At 40.4% G+C, this 22,267-nt stretch overlaps 2 protein-coding genes across 2 annotated transcripts in view; both read right to left on the bottom strand.

Moving 5' to 3' along the window:
* Positions 1-35, bottom strand: part of LOC148113765 (vomeronasal type-2 receptor 26-like) — a 5,465-nt gene extending 5,430 nt beyond the window's left edge. The window contains exon 1 of the mRNA XM_087894440.1: positions 1-35. This exon is cut by the window's left edge and continues 778 nt beyond it. Within this exon, the coding sequence (XP_087750566.1) occupies positions 1-35 (35 nt within the window).
* A 7,035-nt stretch (positions 36-7,070) lies between these two features.
* LOC148113766 (vomeronasal type-2 receptor 26-like) lies at positions 7,071-13,836 on the bottom strand. Its single transcript, XM_087894441.1, has 4 exons — positions 12,931-13,836; positions 10,333-10,551; positions 8,844-8,970; positions 7,071-7,997 (listed from the first exon to the last, which is right to left on the bottom strand). The coding sequence occupies exons 1-4, from the start codon at positions 13,741-13,743 to the stop codon at positions 7,099-7,101; spliced, it is 2,058 nt and encodes a 685-aa protein (XP_087750567.1). The 5' UTR covers positions 13,744-13,836; the 3' UTR covers positions 7,071-7,098.
* Positions 13,837-22,267: the final 8,431 nt, after the last annotated feature.

Consider the following 22,267-nt stretch of genomic DNA (forward strand, 5'->3'; position numbering starts at 1 on the left):
AAACCCTCGTACTGGAGATCTTCATTGGGGGCCATGCGATAAAACGGGGGGAAACGCGATTCATCAGTCACTGCCAATTGAAAAGAACCATATGAAATCTAAAAAAAAAAAAAGGAGGAATAAGACAAAGAGAAAATGATAGAGTAAGAGAATGGATGGATATGTCCTGTTTTTATTGGTTTACTGTAAACTACGTTGTTTTTCAAAATATGGTTGTTTAATAATATAGATAAGGTTCAGAGATCTCCCTAAAAGGGGGATATCCTTTCTGAACATTGTCTGTCTGTCTGTCTGTCAGTCATAATCATCATCATCATCATCATCATTACCATCATGATGCTTGTGAAGAAGGCACAGAAGAGGCTGTACTTCCTGAGAGTGCTCAGGAAGATAAATCGATCTCAGCATCTACTTCTGTCCTACTATCGCAGCACCATTGAGAGCGTCCTAACATACAGCATTCTTGCATGGTATGAGAGCAGCTCTGTAGCGGACAAAAAAGCTTTACAGAGAATCATTAAAACTGCCCAGAATATCATCGGGCTTCAGCTGCCAGCCCTGAATGACATCTTCAAATATCGCTGTTTGAGGAAGTTGCATAACATTCTCAGAGACTCTTCCCATCCTGCTTACAATCTTTTTGGACTGTTTTCTTCTGGCAGAAGATACAGAACAATTAAAACTCAGACCACACGTTTTCTGAATAGTTTTTATCCCAGAGCTATAATAGCACTCAACAATGAACTAAAGGGCCACCAACAGTGAGCTGTTGGACAGCATTACTTGGTCTGTTTTGTGGATGTTTAGGTGGTTTAGGAGTGGGGAATTTGTGTGGGTGGGAGTGTGTTTGGGGATTGTTATGTGTGTTGGACCTGGTCTTTGGATGTTAAGTAAATTTTGTTGTATGCGTATACTGTGTATACATGTACAATGACAATAAAGTTATTATTATGATCATCATCATCTCAAGTCTTTTTCTTGAAGATAACTTGAATATTTGAATTGAAAGAATCAAATCTTTCAGTGCTTCCTAGGTGAATGTTCCTTCTACATGTTGTGCTCCCCATCTTTAATATAAAACCCAGGTATTTGTGCACATTATCCTTCAAATATATGAACTGAAATAAGTGAGGCAGGTAATGATAGCTAGCATAAGCCTGCAGGTTCAAAGAATTATGTGTCAAAATTCTGTATGTCTCGATTCATCATACTGAACGAAGCGATATACTGAAGAGAAACACAGATTAATCAAAGTCTGCCCTTTACCCTAATTTCTTTACTTCTCTTTACCCTAATTTCTTTACATCTGTTTACCGATAAACCATCAAGTTGCTTCTTGAAGGGGAATTCAAAGGCAGGCAATCTGTGTGATTGATGTCCTAATTTTGAGATCTTTAGTTATGGCTCCAACCTGTGGGATCTTGAAAAGCTGCAAAATTTCTGCCATTCGTATGGATGTTTCGGGACTCATCCCTCCAATGATTCCCATCACTTTCTTTTCAGTCCCACAAATATAGTTGGGGACAATTTTATGCGACTTAAAAAGCAGATCCAGAATGGTACGATAGGTCATTAGTGCATCAGAGTAGCTGTCATAGATATGGAATCCAAGAGTGATGTTAGGCAAGATGTGAGAATCCTTGTTGATCTCTTTCACGGCAAACACTAAAGCCAAGACGTGTTGGTAGAACTTGGTTACCACACTGTAAAAAAGTCACTTGTTTCAAAGGAGAACTGTGCTATGCATTACATACTAAGGAAGACATATCCAGTGACAGAAATACTACGAGGAAGACACACTGACAAGAGAACTATACTGAAGTTCACAGTTTTATGATTCCAGGTTCATATCTTATACAGAGTGGTTTATTTAACTGTATCCTTTAACAGATACTTAAACGGATAACCCCAAAAGGATGCGACGGATAACTGATATACCCAGAAATGTTAAAGGACATGATTGAATAAAAAAGTAATGCATTCCCAGTGGTGGGTTTCTACCAGTTCGGCCCGGTTCGGGAGATCTGATAACGGCAATGGTGAGCTGAGAGTGAACCAGTTCTCTCTGACGATTAGCTTGGCCCTCCCACCCGCATCTGCGTTATACATACCTTATATTCCATTGTTTTTAGCCCAGCTGAAAGGTGTGGCAGAATGGATAGCTGGGTCTCACCTGTTCCGTAAAACACTGCGCTTGAATGGAGTGAAGTGCGTGCGAAACGCATGTATGAAGTGAACCGGTGGTAACACCAGTTGAAACCCACCACTGTGCATTCCCTTGGAAAAACTGGAGGAATCATGAAATACTTTAAAGAAGGAAGAGAGGATAATATTCTAGAAACATCTGTATGGTTGTCACGTAGAAGAGATCTACAGAAGAAATCCCATTTTTCCTGCCTTTAAAAAGGAGAGAATTTATAGTATTCATGTTAAAATTTCCATTCAAATTTTGGCCCTTCATCCAGTTCCATAATGTCCTCTGAGCAAGGGTTGGCTTAGAACAAAGGTTGGGAACCTTAAACGCTCAAAGAGCCATTTGGACCTGTTTCACAAAGGAAAAAAAAAAAACACCGGGAGCCACAAAACTTTTCCCGTACCTGACTATTTCCTGAGTGGCTACAAAACTAGCATATGTAGTTGAATTAAACATTCTATTTTCTTCTAAAACTTTTCTTTTCTTGGATTTATCCATGGTTTGCCTATCAGGAGGCAAAAAGATCAAGAAATCATGTGCCAGCGGGTGTCGCACATTGGTGGTTGTGACTCATATTTTGAGCGACAGGGAGCTGCAGCAGAGGGATAAAAGAGTCCCATGTAGCTCCAGAGCCACAGGTTGCTGATCCCTGGCTTAGAAGACGTACAAGGTCCTCAATGATTCTTTTAAAACATTCATCTTATTATGAAAACAATTCCTGTACAATCAACTCAAGCCTGTTTAGTGTTGTAAAAAAACCCAAACATTTTGCTCCTTGATAAGCGACAAAATAGTAGGAATCATTAAATACTCCATAAGAAAAGTCTGAAGAGAAGGCAGGTTATTCAGTTGGAAAAAACAGAACGGGTTCATTTTTTAAAAAATGAGAATCTGAGCTGAGTGGAAAAAATTTATAGTACAGAAGGAGCTCAGTGATCAGGAGAGTAGAGCTGATGAACATAGCTATTAGCTATATTAGGAATTCATGTATCCTTCCATGGTGAACTCTTTCTATTCTTAAAAGGAGATGGTAAACAGAAGAGGACCTATTTCTACTTGTAAAGTTTTGTGTTTCAGCTTTCCATTTTTCTTTCAAAGATTGCGATCTTTTTGAAATAGGACAGGTGGATCCCAAGCCTCTAAGCGATACATGAAAAAAATAGAGACACGGTAGTAATAACTAGTGTTACCCCAAGGTTTTGGAAATGATTTTTCATTCCACAGTCAATGCCTCTATTTAAAATATTATAGTGCCTATTAGGTGATGGTGAATTAGGAGCAGTTGTTTTTCCTCCAAGTTGGAAGAGTTTTCAGTTCTCAACAGAATATCTGCTTGTCCTGGTCTATCGGATTTTGGCTTAATTAGAAAAGAGGATGTTGAATTAACAAATCATTTCTATATAACAAGCTGCTGTTAAGGATATGTCCGTGATACATTTATATTCATTAACAGATGATGATGGAACCACTCTGTTTTACAAAGATTGAAAGGAGAGAGCAGGATTAGATTAAAATAAACTAAGAGAGGGATCTTACAATGGGAAGTCAACCGATTCCTCAGAAGGATGTTTATCAAAAGTAACTTTGGGGAACATGTAGTGAACATGAGACACCAATCCACCGATGAGAAGGTCTCCCTCCTGGTACCATTCCTGTGGAATTTGAATGGCTTCATCTCCAGTGCATTTAAGAGGCTGGATCTTCATGGTCAATTCTGGAAACAGTAAAATGGCAATAATCCCCAACATTCCTGCTGATTTGGCTTGTCCTGTATTGCTGTTGCCAGCAGCCTTGATTCAAACAGGATACTATAGATAGTGAAAGAAATGCTACCTTGGCTGAGATCTGTTTTCAGAATATATCGTGCCTCATTCATTGATCTGATCCATTTTCTTCAGCCTCCCTTATGTCTGGATGTTCAAAGTGTAAAGGAGAGAGTTGACCTTTGAGTCTAATGTCTAATTATTAGCAATTTAAAAGGCCACGGGTATGAGGTTTTAGCAGAATTTCATTGATTTTGTATAATTACTCCAAGATGATGGTCAGTGTATATTTCACAGGTGTGGAGTAATGTAGCTAGTTTCACATAGAGAAATCTTGGAGAATCTGTCAGCTCTGGAATTGACTAGGCATTGGCTGATCAGCATTCTAAAAATATTAGCATAAAGCCCACAATATATATACATATATCTATATCTATATATATTTATGCTATGAACAGCAAATAGATACAAGTTTCTGAGAACCCAAATTTATGGCAACAGATCTCATATTGACCCTGTCATGGTTGGGGAGCACTTCAATCAATGTTGAGGGATGGTCCTCAGCAGGGAGCAATATATTGGATAGAGAGATATAGCTATTCTGAGATTTGCCTCTGCTAGTTCCTTCAGAAGCATCTTGAGAGCCACTGGAGGATTGACCTGTTGCCTTAATCATCATGTCTGTGATATCTGGAGTGATGTTGCTGGAGCAAACATGTTTGTGATTGGAGACCTTATTCTGCTTACTCTTGGGGATTGAGGAACTGCGCTTGAGGTCTATTATTTGGCTGAGTGGCCTATTGCTCAGAGTTACATACATGAAATTTGTGGCCATATATGTTCTTGAAATGAATGAATGAATGATGAATGAATCATCAATCAATCAATCAATCAATCAATCTCCCTCTCACATACAAACACACAGGCTAAATTTAGGCTCCTAATCTTTCGCATATTATGGTATATGCCCAAAATTATATGACTAGTAGTAGGAAGGGATAAATAATATTATGGTCACTTGGAGGGGTTTCTTTAAAATGTCTATGGATATTCTCAGTCATCCAGGTCATAATCAAACAGATAGAACAAAACAGAACAAAACAGAACAGAATAGAATAGAATTCTTTATTGGCGAAGTGTGATTGGACACACAAGGAATTTGTCTTTGGTGCATATGCTCTCAGTGTACATAAAAGAAAAGGTACATTTGTCAAGAATCATAAAGTACAACACTTAATGATATAATCAAATCATATTAGAAAACAGTCAATATAAATTGTAAGGATACCAGCAACAAGGTCTATTATTTGGCTGAGTGGCCTATTGTTCAGAGTTATATACATGAAATTTGTAGCCATATATGTTCTCTAAATCAATGAATGAATGAATGGATCATCAATCAATCAATCAATCAATCAATCAATCAATCAATCAATCAATCAATCTCCCTCTCACATACAAACACAGAGGCTAAATTTGGGCTCCTAATCTTTCACATATTGTGGTATATGCCCAGGGGTGGGATTCAAAAATTTTAGCATCCAGTTCTATCCCTGGTTGCTGGGCATCATGGGCTTGGCCTACTTGGCCTTCTGCTCCATGATGGGGGGGGCGTTTTCACCCTCCGCAGGCTATGGAGGCTTCCCTCAAGCCTCCAGGATGGTGAAAATGGCCTCCCCTGGGCTCTGCAGACCCTCCGGAGGCTGGAAACGGCCCCATTTGCAGACTTCTAGAACTTCCGGGATGCCTGTTTTTTGCCCTCCCAGAACCTCCACATGGGCACTGCATTTACATGGTGTCCAAAATGGGCCGTGTGGAGACTCCTGGGAGGGGCAGTCTTTGCAACTACCAGTTCAGTGAACCAGATTCAAAATTAGTATCTGGTCCACCTGAACCAGTCCGAACCAGCTGAATCCCACCCCTATATATGCCCAAAATTATATGACTACCAGTAGGAATGGATAAATGATATCATGGTCACTCAGAGGGGTTTTCTTTAAAACATCTATGGATATTCTCAGTCATCCAGGACATAATTGTCTCAAAGTTGCTTTTTCAAATGGCAAGTGGATTGTGTCTTTTTTTGTTTGTTTGAGGTAGAAGAAGATATTTCACTTCTTCTCCAAGAAGCTTCATCAGTTCTGGCCAGATGGTGGGGAGAAACAATCCAATTGCCTTTTGAAAAATCACCTTTGAGGTTTCTTTAAAATATTCCAATGTCACCTATAATTTTTTTCTGTGATACCCTATATAAGACCTGGTTTGCTGCTGCTTATGTGTGCTCAGAAAAGTATCAAAAGCTTTGCTGGGGATCCAGAATATACTGTACTATTGCTTGTATGTATGTAAATAAAATAATGTCTCTTCAAAGAGAACAGTTGCCTTCGGAAGTTGTGGTGGCTTCATCACTTGAGACTTTCAAGAAGAGATTGGACTGCCATTTGTCAGAAATGATGTTGGGTCTCCTGCTTGGGTGGGGGGTTGGACTAGATGACCTACAAGGTCCCTTCCAACTCTTTTAATCTGTTAATCTGTTAATTTTGTTGCTTTACCTGAGCCTAAATTTGGCCACCACACTATGCTATGTCCTCCTGTTCTAATCTATGTGAGAAAACCATAAAAAGGCACGGATTTCCTCTGGATATTCTTGTTTTCACCTAGGCAAAGAAATACTTCTTTACATATATTTAAAGCTTCATGGCATCAAGAACTGCCCATTAAAATAATTGCTCAGGTGGTATCATGCATCTCCCAATTTAATTGGGAATGATGTAAAGTTTCATAATGACTGTATTATCAGCTTTACTGGCAAAAGTCAATTTATCAGCGGTTTTAAATGGGTCAGGAAATCAATCAACGATCTTCAAAGAATCTTGAAGTTTGTTCTTTGTGTTACTTCTGATGTCTATCTTGATATTAACCCAGTTGTTATGTTACTACTAATGAAAACCCAAAGGTTAATTAAATCATATGGAAAAGTGCTTGCTGAAAAATTAATATACCCTATTCTTCCAAAACCACATAATCCTCAAAGAATTCTGAGATGGAAGATGAATTCAGTCAAATATGTATGTACACACACACACACAAGCACAATTCCAAGTAGTTTTGCTTATTCAAAATGGAATCTTGTTCCTTTTTTTATTTCTTATGTGTTAATTGCTCTCTAGTGTTGAGTTCAGGTCTCAGTATAATTATATAGATTTTGGGGGTGAAGATGCATCCCACTAAACCAGCACTGGAAGACAGAATAGAGAAGATCTCCACAGCCACCACGTACTTCCCTTTGGTGCTCAGGTAGGTGGGGACAAAGGTCAGCCAAACATTGCAGAAAACCAACATGCTGAAGGTGATGAACTTGGCTTCATTAAAACTGTCTGGCAACTTCCTGGCTAGGAAGGCCACAATGAAGCTGAGAAGGGCCAAGAAGCACATGTAGCTCAAGACACAGTAAAACATGATGAATGAACCTTCATGACATTCGATTACCATTTCTCCATAGAGTGTCTCCATGTCTAAATGTGGAAATGGGGGAGATGTACTCAGCCAGATGGCACAAATAGTTACTTGAATGAAGGAGCAGAACCAGATAATAGAATAGGCCAACTTTTGCCCCACCCATTTATGGAATAGGCTCCCTGGCTTTGATGCTAGGAATGCTACGATGACTGTGATGGTTTTGGCCAATATAGAAGAGATCGCAATAGAGAAGATGATGCCAAAATTTGTTTGTCGGAGGAGGCAGGTCATCCTATTAGGTTTTCCAATGAACAGAAATGAGCAGAGGAAACAGAGAAAGAGGGAGATAAGTAGAAGGTAGGTGAGGTTGCGATTGTTGGCTTTGACAATGGGAGTGTCCCGTTGCTTAATGAAGATTATAAACACCAAAGCTGTAAGTAGGGAAAAAAGAAGAGACAGGGACACCAGAGTAATGCCCAGTGGCTCTTCAAAGGAGAGGAAATGCAGTATCTTTGGAATGCACTCATTATGAGCTTGATTTGGAAATTGATCCTTGGGACAACGGTCACAATTCTCCATGTCTAAAAAGAAGAGAACAGTTTCTGAACAGGCTTAAACTTCTCAGAAGTTTCAGAATTTCTTTTCTGGATATACCTGCAATGTAAGTTTTTTTCTAAATCCTTTTGTAACTCTCTATTCAACCTAGATTGTAAAAACGAGTACTGTAGTGAAACACAATTTAGATTTTTCTATATATCAGTGCTGTTGGAGTGCACTAGGTTTTATAGCATTTCTGAGCAAGAGAATAGCACGTCCCACTTTCTAAATGTGTGCCAGCTAGTGGGAAAGAGAAAAGAGATGCTTGACACTTTAGATCAGGGTTGAAATGCTACTGGTTTTGTCCAGTTCACCTGAACCGGTAGTAAAAAAGTCTCCTGGTTCGTCGAACCGTTAGTAAAAAATGTAAAAAAAAAGTTCTGACAATCAGTTGAGCGATGTGTGATTGTCGGAACTTTTTAAAAAACCTTTTTAGCATTTTTTTAACAACCTATTTACATCTATTCTCTGTCTCATGAGTCCCAGCTGATCTGGAGGAAATGGGGATTTTGCAGTAATCTTCCCCTGAAGTGGGGAGGGAATGGAGATTTTACAGTATTCTCTCCCTGGAGTGGGGTGGGAATGGAGATTTTACAGTATCCTTCCACAGCCATGCGCACCAAGCCATGCCATGCCACGCCCACCAAGCCACACCCACAGAACCAGTAGTAAAAATTTTTGAAACCCACCATTGTTCTGCGCATGTGCAGACCACTGATGAGAACATCCGGAGCAGTGGGCGGGGCATCCCGCCAGTTTTACTACCGGTTTTTGTGAACCCGTCCGAACCCACCACTGGGCTGGTTCTATTGGGATGTCATGAATCTTACCCATTTGTCTGGATATCATCTTTTCTGGACAGGGAGCACAAGCGTAGCAGCAAAATTTCCGCCCTTCGATCTTGTTCTTTCTTTTTCCAAGAGGACATGGCTCATTACATAAGGAGGGAGGAGGGATCTGTCCCCAAATAAAGAAAGAAGTCAGTAGTAATGTTTTACTTACGTTTTTGTCTTACAGGCAATGACTGTTGATAGTCATTTCTGCCATGTAACAGACAATTCAACCTCCAAAAGGTTACCAGAGCCAGGAACGTAAGCGAAGTTGCATTTGATTTGTTTTTTTTTATCTAGCTGAAGTTTAATTAATGAAATGCAGCCCACATTTCTATCTAAACCTGGATTATTTTCCCTACTGTTCCCCAGTCAAGGCTCTGGTTACTCTCTTTAAACCCAGGAAGACATAAGGCCTGGTTAAATGATGGACTCCCTGTCCCACATAGTAGCTGCCTGGTTGAATCACTCTCATAAGGTTGGCACACTTCAAGTCCCCTTAATTAAACAATGCCATTTATAAGGACCCTGGAAGGATATCTTTTCTGGAAAGGAATGGAATGGAATGGAATGGAATGGAATGGAATAGAATAGAATAGAATAGAATAGAATAGAATAGAATAGAATAGAATAGAAAAGGGACCTTGGTGGTCTTCTCGTCCAGCCCCTGCTGAAGCAGGAGTATCATGTTACAAGATATAACTTTTTATACTGTTGTGGCTCTCTTGCCCCGTCCAGTGGCTGGAGAGACAAATATGCCTGAACTCTATTGTTTGGAGCTGACTCCACCAATTTATTCATCAGCCCACACTCTCAAACCAAGTGTATGGTGGGAAGCCAGACTCCATTTCTTTTAGCGTTTGGAGAAGGCAAAAGCACAAAGAAGCAGCCATTTTAATCTGTGGCACATGGTCATCCAAGAACAAATTCACATCCCACACACAGAGCATTGCTGGTGAGATTCAAACGGCTTGTATTTATTGATTGTTATGTTCAGCAGTAACTTAATACTGTCTATCTTATATTTGATTCTCACTGTATGTATCCCCATTTTTCTCGGTTTCATCATATCCTGTTCTCTCAATAAAACATTCAGATCTACACACACAGTCCATTGCCCACAGCGACTGACTGACTGTCCATCCATCCATCCATCCATCTGTCCATCTGTCTGTCTATCTGTCCATCCGTCCATCTGTCCATCCATCCATCCGTCCGTCCATCATCTCTCTGTCTCTGTCTTTCTTTCTCCATCTCTCTGTCTCTGTCTCTGTCTCTCTGTCTCTGTCTCTGTCTCTCTCTCTCTCTATTTCTCTCTGTCTTCCTCTCTCTCTCTGTCTCTATTTCTCTCTGTCTTTCTCTCTCTGTCTCTCTCTCTCTCTCATCTGTCTGTTTCTCTGTTACAATCTCTATCATCTCTCTTTATCATCTACCTATCTATTGAATTCTAAAGCACACATCTCTCTCTCCCATATTATTGTTATGTTACATGAGTGAATCCATGATGCCACTGGATTTTGTCTTGATGAATACGGAAGGTTTCTCCTTGCAGATCTAGTTCCCCAACTGGGATGTTGATATAGGAGTTGTTTGGGAAAGTAACCAAATTTACAATGTCAAATCCAGCTTCTAATGCTCCATCTTCATTGAATTTAATTTCATCTCCAGCATTGTTGTTGAAGGAAATTCTCTGCAGAAATGAGTGGAGCTTGCGGAAGAAAAAGGATAAGGTTAGCCTTCAAAATGGCTTCAAACAACACCACTTTTTAAGTTTGGAGGCTTTCTTCCCTGGGAATAAAGAAGTATAGAGGACTGAAAGAATCTAGTGGTTATTTTGGACCATAGTCCATCTTACGGACTAAAATTTCTTTAGTATATGTTGATTTTTTTTTTCTAGTGACAATTGAGAGAGTTAGTGGAAAAAGAGCAAGAAGAAGCTATGGGAAGAAAATCTCCAGAGAAGTAGAAAGGCAGAAGTATGTTAAAGACCAGTTTTGTTGATGTGGAAGGAGGAAAACGCTGAGATGTGTAACGGTGGTGGTATTCAAATTTTTTCCCTACGAGTTCTGTGGGCGTGGCTTGGTGTTGGGGGTCATGTGACTGAGTGGGCATGTCCAACTTGATGTCACTCATGGCCATGCCCACTATGTCACATGACCCCCCACCAAGCGATGCCCACAGAACCTGGTAGAAAAAAATATTGAATTTACAGCTATTCTTTCTACCTATTTTTTGCCCAGGCCTGGCCTAGTACTGCATGCCGCCTGCTCTCCCTTCACCAGTCACATGCGTCACCCCGTTTCCCCTCCTTCAGAGGCCCTGGCCTTAGCCCGGCTTTCTCCCCCTTGAATGCCTCTTTTGTCGTCCTACGGCCGCGACCTTATCTTTCTCCCACGGCTGGCTGCCAGGGAAGGCAAGCCAGATCTGAGGCATCGCTGTTGGGCTCCCCACCAGCCCTCATCTCAGCCCCCCCTTGTCATGAGATGCCTGCAGCCACATCCTAAAAAAGACGCAGTACCTGCAGGCTTCTTGCACTGAAAATTACTGACCTCCGGCTCTGCTCCGTTTCCCGAATGCACTGCTGTCACCCTCTTCTATGCACCAGCCATGCAGGCACACCCCATTGCCTCCTGCTGCTGCGCCGAAGAGACTTCCCCGGGCAAGTCCAAGCGGAGCAGCGAAGCAGGCAATGGGGTGCGCCTGTGCGGCTAGTGCATAGAAGAGGGTGGTGGTGCATTCGAGAAGTGGAGTGGAGCTGGAGGCTGGTAATTTTCACTGCAAGAAGCCTGCAGGCACCGCATCTTTTTTTCGGTGTGGCTGGACCCGAACCTGTAGTATGTAGTATAGTTTATTGAATAGCCCAAAGGCCTTTTCAAACAGAACAGAAGAGAAAAAGGGAAAAAGATAAAACAGTTACAAAAATAGCAATCTAAAAATATATGATAGATGACATTAAAATTTTACCATATCAAATTTCAATAGCTAAGTTGCCAAGACTAGAAGACTAGATAACCCAAATAGGATAGCTCCTCTCTAACTGAGCTCATCTTTCTTACAATCGATAAAATTTTCCTTGATATAACTGGCTCGTATTGCCGTCAACCTTTTAAGGTATCGAGTGATCGCTCTTACCAGGGGAGGAGAGTCAGCCCTCAACAGAAATGCTAATTTTTGGCTTATATTCCAGTGGGAAAATTTATTTATAATTGGGGACAGATATTGATTTCTAACTTCCTGATAGAGACTACATTCGAATATTATATGTGCCGTGTCCTCCACGACGTTTACCCCACATATGCATATTCTTTTGTCATACGGGATTTTCCGATAACGGCCGAATCTAACGATGGTATCTAGAAGTTCGAATCTAAACTTAACAAATAACTGTCTCTCCACTGGTGGCATTTCTAAATATAAATACTTTTCCAGGGTGAAAGTTGTTTTAATTGCTGTCAGCAGTTTAAGGGAATGATTAGTTGAAAGGGTTGCCATATCCATTTGCCCATGTATATCTTTAATCCGTTGTTTAACTTGGTTCAGTGTGTCACACAACGGGAACCCTACGCCATATCGGTTCAATATTTCTGACAGCCGGGTTAGCCAGGAATACCTTTGAGGATTTGAAATCTGCTGTTCCTCTAGACCTATTTTAGGGAGTCTGCTGGCATCCATCTGGATCATTTTTAGCCAGTAGGCTACTGCCCTAGTGATTGTATAGGTGTATAGTGAGAAATGTCCCAATTCAGCTCTGACGGCTGCAGCTGAAGTGGAATTGTTTACCCCAAGCATCCTCCTTAACAGATTATTTTGAGTTCTCTCTAATATGGGGGCCTCTGTAAGACCCCAAATTTCAGCACCATAGAGCATGATCGGAACAAGACCCGAACCTGTATGATCCGGCTGAATACCCTCTCTGATGTGTAGGCATAAATGGGTCAATATTTGTAATGTTTCAATCTTGAAGAAAGATGAACATCAGTGATGCTTAGATAGATGATCTACAATGATCTGTTGACTCAATAAGTCTTGGCACTCAATAAGTCAAGGACAACATTTCAAAAGAGCATTGAGAAAGGGGAAAACTTACCTGCCATGCTTCTACAATCTTTGATCGCCCTTGATCCCTGTTGTTTTGTATCTTCTGATAAGTCCTCACTGTTTGAGCAGCCCGTAATGCTTGAGCCACAGCATAGATTGCATTATAGATACTGTAACTATGACCAAGTACTCTGGTTTCAAAGAAGGGTGCAATAAGGTCCTCTAGTCTTTCCTTTCCAGTACATTCCTCATCTTGAGAAACACCATTATTTGGTGGTGAACAGCCAAAAGCGTGGCTCAAGAAATCTCTAATAAAGCCATCTTGACTTGCCTCAGACGGGGTGACGTCATGTATAAATTGTTGGAAACCTGGAAGTTCTCTTGTGCTAATTGAGAAGGAAATGGCCCCATGGAACGTTTGCATATCGACAGTTCTTTGTAAGGTATGTAATGTGAAATCATTTTGGGCCATTGTGATCCACACTTTTTGCGTGGAAATTTTCTGTGAAGAATCCAAAGGCGTTGGGAGAAAAAATTGGGTGGCTTGTAGAATAGAGACCAGCCACATAAAGACTGTATTTTCTCCATGTACAATAACTGTATTTGCGGTTCTCTCTGTGAACAAAGTAATGTGCCTCAGACAATCTTCAATCAAGTCTAATCCTTCGGAAGAGTGTAAGTTTCTGTCAATTCTTTCGGTGAATTCGGAGCAGATTTTATTTTGAGAGAGCATGGGTTCCAGAGTTTGTATGAAATGTTCTCCATGTTTATCATCTACAATGACAAATCCTACCCATTTCCATCCAAAGTACAGGAGGAGCTGGATTAAACCCTCGTACTGGAGATCTTCATTGGGGGCCATGCGATAAAAAGGGGGGAAACGCGATTCATCAGTCACTGCCAATTGAAAAGAACCATATGAAATCTAAAAAAAAAAAAAGGAGGAATAAGACAAAGAGAAAATGATAGAGTAAGAGAATGGATGGATATGTCCTGTTTTTATTGATTTACTGTAAACTACGTTGTTTTTCAAAATATGGTTGTTTAATAATATAGATAAGGTTCAGAGATCTCCCTAAAAGGGGGATATCCTTTCTGAACATTGTCTGTCTGTCTGTCTGTCAGTCATAATCATCATCATCATCATTACCATCATGATGCTTGTGAAGAAGGCACAGAAGAGGCTGTACTTCCTGAGAGTGCTCAGGAAGATAAATCGATCTCAGCATCTACTTCTGTCCTACTATCGCAGCACCATTGAGAGCGTCCTAACATACAGCATTCTTGCATGGTATGAGAGCAGCTCTGTAGCGGACAAAAAAGCTTTACAGAGAATCATTAAAACTGCCCAGAATATCATCGGGCTCCAGCTGCCAGCCCTGAATGACATCTTCAAATATCGCTGTTTGAGGAAGTTGCATAACATTCTCAGAGACTCTTCCCATCCTGCTTACAATCTTTTTGGACTGTTTTCTTCTGGCAGAAGATACAGAACAATTAAAACTCAGACCACACATTTTCTGAATAGTTTTTATCCCAGAGCTATAATAGGATTCAACAATGAACTAAAGGGCCACCAACAGTGAGCTGTTGGACAGCATTACTTGGTCTGTTGTGTGGATGTTTAGGTGGTTTAGGAGTGGGGAATTTGTGTGGGTGGGAGTGTGTTTGGGGATTGTTATGTGTGTTGGACCTGGTCTTTGGATGTTAAGTAAATTTTGTTGTATGGGTATACTGTGTATATATGTACAATGACAATAAAGTTATTATTATGATCATCATCATCTCAAGTCTTTTTCTTGAAGATAACTTGAATATTTGAATTGAAAGAATCAAATCTTTCAGTGCTTCCTAGGTGAATGTTCCTTCTACATGTTGTGCTCCCCATCTTTAATATAAAACCCAGGTATTTGTGCACATTATGCTTCAAATATATGAACTGAAATAAGCGAGGCAGGTAATGATAGCTAGCATAAGCCTGCAGGTTCAAAGAATTATGTGTCAAAATTCTGTATGTCTCGATTCAGCATACTGAATGAAGCAATATACTGAAGAGAAACATGGATTAATCAAAGTCTGCCCTTTACCCTAATTTCTTTACTTCTCTTTACCCTAATTTCTTTACATCTGTTTACCGATAAACCATCAAGTTGCTTCTTGAAGGGGATTTCAAAGGCAGACAATCTGTGTGATTGATGTCCTAATTTTGAGATCTTTAGTTATGGCTCCAACCTGTGGGATCTTGAAAAGCTGCAAAATTTCTGCCATTCGTATGGATGTTTCGGGACTCATCCCTCCAATGATTCCCATCACTTTCTTTTCAGTCCCACAAATATAGTTGGGGACAATTTTATGCGACTTAAAAAGCAGATCCAGAATGGTACGATAGGTCATTAGTGCATCAGAGTAGCTGTCATAGATATGGAATCCAAGAGTGATGTTAGGCAAGATGTGAGAATCCTTGTTGATCTCTTTCACGGCAAACACTAAAGCCAAGACGTGTTGGTAGAACTTGGTTACCACACTGTAAAAAAGTCACTTGTTTCAAAAGAGAACTGTGCTATGCATTACATACTAAGGAATATATATCCAGTGACAGAAATACTACGAGGAAGACACACTGACAAGAGAACTATACTGAAGTTCACAGTTTTATGATTCCAGGTTCATATCCTATACAAAGTGGTTTGTTTAACTGTATCCTTTAACAGATACTTAAACAGATAACCCAAAAAGGATGCGATGGATAACTGATATACCCAGAAATGTTAAAGGACATGATTGAATAAAAAAGTAATGCATTCCCAGTGGTAGGTTTCTACCGGTTCGGCCCCGTTCAGGCGAGCTAGTAGCGGCAATGATGAACTGAGAGTGAACCAGTTCTCTCTGACGATTAGCTTGGCCCTCCCACCCAGCCCTGCGTTATACATACCTTATATTCCATTGTTTTTAGCCCAGCTGAAAGGTGTGGCAGAGCAGGTAGCTGCTTTTCAGCTGTTCCATAAAACACTGCGTTTGCGTGGAGCGAAGTGCATGTGAAACGCATGTATGAAGTGAACCGGTGGTAACACCGGTTGAAACCCACCACTGTGCATTCCCTTGGAAAAACTGGAGGAATCATGAAATACTTTAAAGAAGGAAGAGAGGATAATATTCTAGAAAGATCTGTATGGTTGTCACGTAGAAGAGATCTACAGAAGAAATCCCATTTTGCCTGCCTTTAAAAAGGAGAGACTTTATGTTTCTTTTTTTCATGTTTATTCATGTTTCTTTTTTTTTCATGTTTATTCATATTAAAATTTCCATTGAAATTTTGGCCCTTCATCCAGTTCCATAATGTCCTCTGAGCAAGGGTTGGCTTAGAACAAAGGTTGGGAACCTTAAACGCTCAAAGAGCCATTTGGACCTGTTTCACAAAGAAAAACAAAACACCGGGAGCCACAAAACTTTTCCCGTGCCTGACTATTTCCTGAGTGGCTACAAAACTAACATATGTAGTTGAATTAAACATTCTATTTTCTTCTAAAACTTTTCTTTTCTTGGATTTATCCATGGTTTGCCTACCAGGAGTCAAAAAGCTCAATAAATCATGTGCCAGCGGGTGTCGCACATTGGTGGTTGTGACTCATATTTTGAGTGACGGGGAGCTGCGGCAGAGGGATAAAAGAGTCCCATGTGGCTCCAGAGCCGCGGGTTGCTGATCCCTGGCTTAGAAGACCTACAGGGTCCTCTATGATTCTGTTAAAACATTCATCTTATTATGAAAACAATTCCTGTACAATCAGCTCAAGCCTGTTCAGTGTTGTAAAAAAACCCAAACATTTCGCTCCTTGATAAGCAACAAAATAAGGGATAGTAGGAATCATTAAATACTCCATAAGAAAAGTCTGAAGAGAAGGCAGGTTATCGAGTTGGAAGAAACAGAACGGGTTCATTTTTTTAAAAATGAGAATCTGAGCTGAGTGGAAAAAATTTATATTATGGGGGAGCTCAGTGATCTGGAGAGTAGAGCTGATGAACATAGCTATTAGTTATATTAGGAATTCATTTATCCTTCCATGGTGAACTCTTTCTATTCTTAAAAGGAGATGGTAAACAGAAGAGGACCTATTTCTACTTGTAAAGTTTTGTGTTTCAGCTTTGCCTTTTTCTTTCAAAGATTGTGATCTTTTTGAAATAGGACAGGTGATCCCAAGCCTCAAACGATACATGAAAAAAATATAGACACAGTAGTAATAACCCCAAGGTTTTGGAAATGATTTTTCATTCCACAGTCAATGCCTCTATTTAAAATATTATAGTGCCTATTAGGTGATGGTGAATTAGGGCCAGTTGTTTTTCCTCCAAGTTGGAAGAGTTTTCAGTTCTCAACAGAATATCTGCTTGTCCTGGTCTATCGGATTTTGGCTTAATTAGAAAAGAGGATGTTGAATTAACAAATCATTTCTATATAACCAGCTGCTGTTAAGGATATGTCCGTGATACATTTATATTCATTAACAGATGATGATGGAACATCTACTTTTACATAGATGGAAAGGAGAGAGCAGGATTAGATTAAAATAAACTAAGAGAGGGATTTCTTACATTGGGAAGGCAAGCGATTCCTCAGAAGGATGTTTATCAAAAGTAACTTTGGGGAACATGTAGTGAACATGAGACACCAATCCACCGATGAGAAGGTCTCCCTCCTGGTACCATTCCTGTGGAATTTGAATGGCTTCATCTCCAGTGCACTTAAGAGGCTGGATCTTCATGGCCAATTCTGGAAACAGTAAAATGACAATAATCCCCAACATTCCTGCTGATTTGGCTTCTCCTGTATTGCTGTTGCCAGCAGCCTTGATTCAAACAGGATACTATAGAGAGTGAAAGAAATGCTACCTTGGTTGAGATCTGTCTTCGGAATATATCGTGCCTTATTCATTGATCTGATCCATTTTCTTCAGCCTCCCTTATGTCTGGATGCTCAAAGTGTAAAGGAGAGAGTTGACCTTTGAATCTAATATCTAATTATTAGCAATTTAAAAGGCCCCAGGTATGAGGTTTTAGCAGAATTTCATTGATCTTGTATAATTATTCCAAGATGATAGTCAGTGTATATTTCACAGGTGTGGAGTAATGTAGCTAGTTTCACATAGAGAAACCTTGGAGAATCTGTCAGCTCTGGAATTGACTAGGCATTGGCTGATCAACAGTCTAAAAATATTAGCACAAAGCCCACAAGAAATAGATATTTATGCTATGAACAGCAAATGGATACAAGATTCTGAGAACCCAAATTTATGGCAACAGTTCTCATATTGATCCTGTCATGGTTGGGGAGCACTTCAATCAGTTTTGAGGAATGGTCCTCAGCAGGGAGCAATATATTGGATAGAGATATATAGCTATTCTGAGATTTGCCTCTGCTAGTTCCTTCAGAAGCATCTTGAGAGCCACTGGAGTATTGACCTGTTGACTTAATCATCATGTCTGTGATATCTGGACTGATGTTGCTGGAGCAAACATGTTTGTGATCGGAGACCTTATTCTGCTTACTCTTGGGGATTGAGGAACTGCGCTTGAGGTCTATTATTTGGCTGAGTTGCCTATTGCTCAGAGTTACATACATGAAATTTGTGGCCATATATGTTCTTGAAATGAATGAATGAATGATGAATGAATCATCAATCAATCAATCAATCAATCTCCCTCTCACATACAAACACAAAGGCTAAATTTAGGCTCCTAATCTTTCGCATATTGTGGTATATGCCCAAAATTATATGACTAGTAGTAGGAAGGGATAAATAATATTATGGTCACTTGGAGGGGTTTCTTTAAAATGTCTATGGATATTCTCAGTCATCCAGGTCATAATCAAACAGATAGAACAGAACAGAACAAAACAAAACAGAACAGAACAGAACAGAATAGAATAGAATTTTTTATTGGCCAAGTGTGATTGGACACACAAGGAATTTGTCTTTGGTGCATATGCTCTCAGTGTACATAAAAGAAAAGATACATTTGTCAAGAATCATAAAGTACAACACTTAATGATATAATCAAATCATATTAGGAAACGGTCAATATAAATTGTAAGGATACCAGCAACAAGGTCTATTATTTGGCTGAGTGGCCTATTGTTCAGAGTTACATACATGAAATTTGTAGCCATATATGTTCTCTAAATCAATGAATGAATTGATGATCAATCAATCAAGTGCGGCCGCACGGGTGGTTATGGGAGCAACGTGGAGTTCCCATGTAACACCTCTCCTGCGCGAGCTGCACTGGCTCCCGGTGGTCTTCCAAGTGCGCTTCAAGGTTCTGGTTATCACCTTTAAAGCGCTCCATAGCTTAGGACCTGGTTATCTACGGGACCGCCTGCTACCACCAATAGCCTCCCACCAGCCAGTACGCTCCCATAGAGAGGGGCTCCTCTGGGTGCCGTCGGCCAAACAATGTCGACTGGCGGCCCCTAGGGGGAGAGCCTTCTCTGTGGGGGCACCTACGATCTGGAACGAGCTCCCCCCGGAGAATCCCGTATCTGCGCACCTTCCGTCGCGCACTTAAGACTTTCCTATTCCATCAATCTGGCCTGGCCTAAATCTTCTCCCCTTTTTAAATGTAAATTTTAATTTGTTTTAAATTATGGGATATTTTAAATTCAGCCAAATTATTTAATTCGTTTTTAATTCATTTTAAATATTTTGTATTTATGTGTTTTATCTCGTGGCTGTTCACCGCCCTGAGTCCTTCGGGAGAAGGGCGGTATAGAAATTTAATTAAAAAAATCAATCAATCAATCAATCAATCAATCAATCAATCAATCAATCAATCTCCCTCTCACATAGAAACACAGAGGCTAAATTTGGGCTCCTAATCTTTCACATATTGTGGTATATGCCCAGGGGTGGGATTCAAAAATTTTAGCATCCAGTTCTATGCCTGGTTGCTGGGCATCATGGACGTGGCCTACTTGGCCTTTTGCTCCACGGCGGGGGTGGGGGGCGTTTTCACCCTCCGCAGGCTATGGAGGCTTCCCTCAAGCATCCAGGATGGTGAAAATGGCCTCCCCTGGGCTCTGCTGACCGTCCGGAGGCTGGAAATGGCCCCATTTGCAGACTTCTATAACTTCAGGGATGCCTGTTTTTCACCCTCCCAGAACCTCCACATGGGCACTGCATTTACATGGTGTCCAAAATGGGTCCTGTGGAGACTCCTGGGAGGGGCAGGATGGGGTTGGGAGGGGCCAACCAGTCTTTACAACTACCAGTTCAGTGAACCAGATGCAAAATTAGTATCTGGTCCACCCGAACCAGTCCGAACCAGCTGAATCCCACCCCTATATATGCCCAAAATTATATGACTACCAGTAGGAATGGATAAATGATATTATGGTCACTCAGAGGGGTTTCTTTAAAACATCTATGGATATTCTCAGTCATCCAGGTCATAATTGTCTCAAAGTTGCTTTTTCAAACGGCAAGGGGACTGTGTCTTTTTTTGTTTGTTTGAGGTAGAAGAAGGTGTTTCACTTCTCCTCCAAGAAGCTCCATCAGTTCTGACTAGATGGTGGGGAGAAAATCCAATTGCTGTTCTGTCCCCGTCTCACACATGCACACAAACAGTCAGCCAGGAGTTAAATAAAGCTTGCAGACAATAAATTCCTTCGATAACAGGATTGGCAGCAACCCAGTAGCTGCTTGCCAAGAACTTTACTCATAGAGAATAAAAACAAATACACAAATCCACAGAATTGTCAAGTCCAGTCGGTATTAAATCCAAGGCAGGCAGATAACATAGTTTCAGAGATACAAGGCGACTCGCTAGTTGTTTAGTTTTGTCCATCACAGAGCCTGAATGGCCACCACACCCCCTTTTATCCCCTGTGGAGGGTGGTCCAGTGACTCAGCTTAATCTCTTGTACGCCTCCTTTTCTGCTGCGTGCGCTTGTCTCTCCGACGCTGGCGTGGATCCAGCCAAGACTTATCTTCGTCACTGTCCGATTGCGACTGCTCGGCGATACCTGGCTCCTGGCCAATCTCTTCTCCTTCGGGAGACACCTGAGGCATTGCCAGAGAGGAGGGTCCTGGAGAGGGAGGCCTGGCCAACTCCTCTCCTTCACTTTCGGAGCCTTCTCCCTCTGATAAGATGGGATCGGGGGTCAGAGTCACAACAATTGCCTTTTGAAAAATCACCTTTGAGGTTTCCTTAAAATATTCCAATGTCACCTATAATTTTTTTCTGTGATACCCTATATAAGACCTGGTTTGCTGCTGCTTATGTGTGCTCAGCAAAGTATCAAAAGCTTTGCTGGGGATCCAGAATATACTGTATTATTGCTTGTATGCATGTAAATGAAATAATGTCTCTTCAAAGAGAACAGCTTGCCTTTGGAAGTTTTGGGAGCTTCATCACTTGAGACTTTCAAGAAGAGATTGGACTGCCATTTGTCAGAAATGGTGTTGGGTCTCCTGCTTGGGCGGGGGGGGGGGTTGAGTTTGAGTTTTATTAAATTTGTATACCGCCCTACTCCCGAAGGACTCAGGCCAGTGAACAGGCACAAGATAAAATACAGAAATACAAAAGTTTAATTTAAAACCAAATTAAATAATATTGGCCCACGACAATTAAAATCCCAATAAATTTAAAACAAATTAAAATTTCAATTTAAAATTTAAAATTTAAAAGAAAGGGGAGAAAAATTAGGCCAGGCCGGCTTGCTGGAATAAGGGTTGGACTAGATGACCTACAAGGTCCTTTCCAACTCTTTTAATCTGTTAATCTGTTAATTTTGTTGCTTTACCTGAGCCTAAATTTGGTCACCACACTATGCTATGTCCTCCTTTTCTAATCCATCTGACAAAACCATAAAAAGGCACGGATTTCCTCTGGATATACTTGTTTTCATCTAAGCAAAGAAATACTTCTTTACGTATATTTAAAGCTTCATGGCATCAAGAACTGCCCATTAAAATGATTGCTCAGGTGGTATCATGCATCTCCCAATTTAATTGGGAATGATGTAAAGTTTCAGAATGACTGTATTATCATCTTCATTGGCAAAAGTCAATTTATCAGCAGTTTTAAATGGGTCAGGAAATCAGTCAACGATCTTCAAAGAATCTTGAAGTTTGTTCTTTGTGTTACTTCTGATGTCTATCTTGATATTAACCCAGTTGTTATGTTACTACTAATGAAAACCCAAAGCTTAATTAAATCATATGGAAAAGTGCTTGCTGAAAAATTAATATACCCTATTCTTCCAAAACCACATAATTCTGAGATGGAAGATGAATTCAGTCAAATATGTATGTACACACACACACACACACACACAGAAGCACAATTCCAAGTAGTTTTGCTTATTCAAAATTGAATCTTGTTCCCTTTTT

Source organism: Pantherophis guttatus, chromosome 4 (assembly GCF_059756535.1).
Source record: "Pantherophis guttatus breed Tessera chromosome 4, ASM5975653v1, whole genome shotgun sequence".
NCBI classification, from domain to species: Eukaryota; Metazoa; Chordata; class Lepidosauria; order Squamata; family Colubridae; genus Pantherophis; species Pantherophis guttatus.

Bases quoted from the DNA above. Each gene is read 5' to 3' on its own strand.
- LOC148113766 (XM_087894441.1), bottom strand. From the start codon at position 13,743: ATGGCCCCCAATGAAGATCTCCAGTACGAGGGTTTAATCCAGCTCCTC. The intron at 10,552-12,930 runs GTAAGTTTTCCC...TTCTTCCGCAAG, and splicing joins AGATTGTAGAAGCATGGCAG to CTCCACTCATTTCTGCAGAG. The intron at 8,971-10,332 runs GTAACATAACAA...ATTTGGGGACAG, and splicing joins GGCATCATGGATTCACTCAT to ATCCCTCCTCCCTCCTTATG.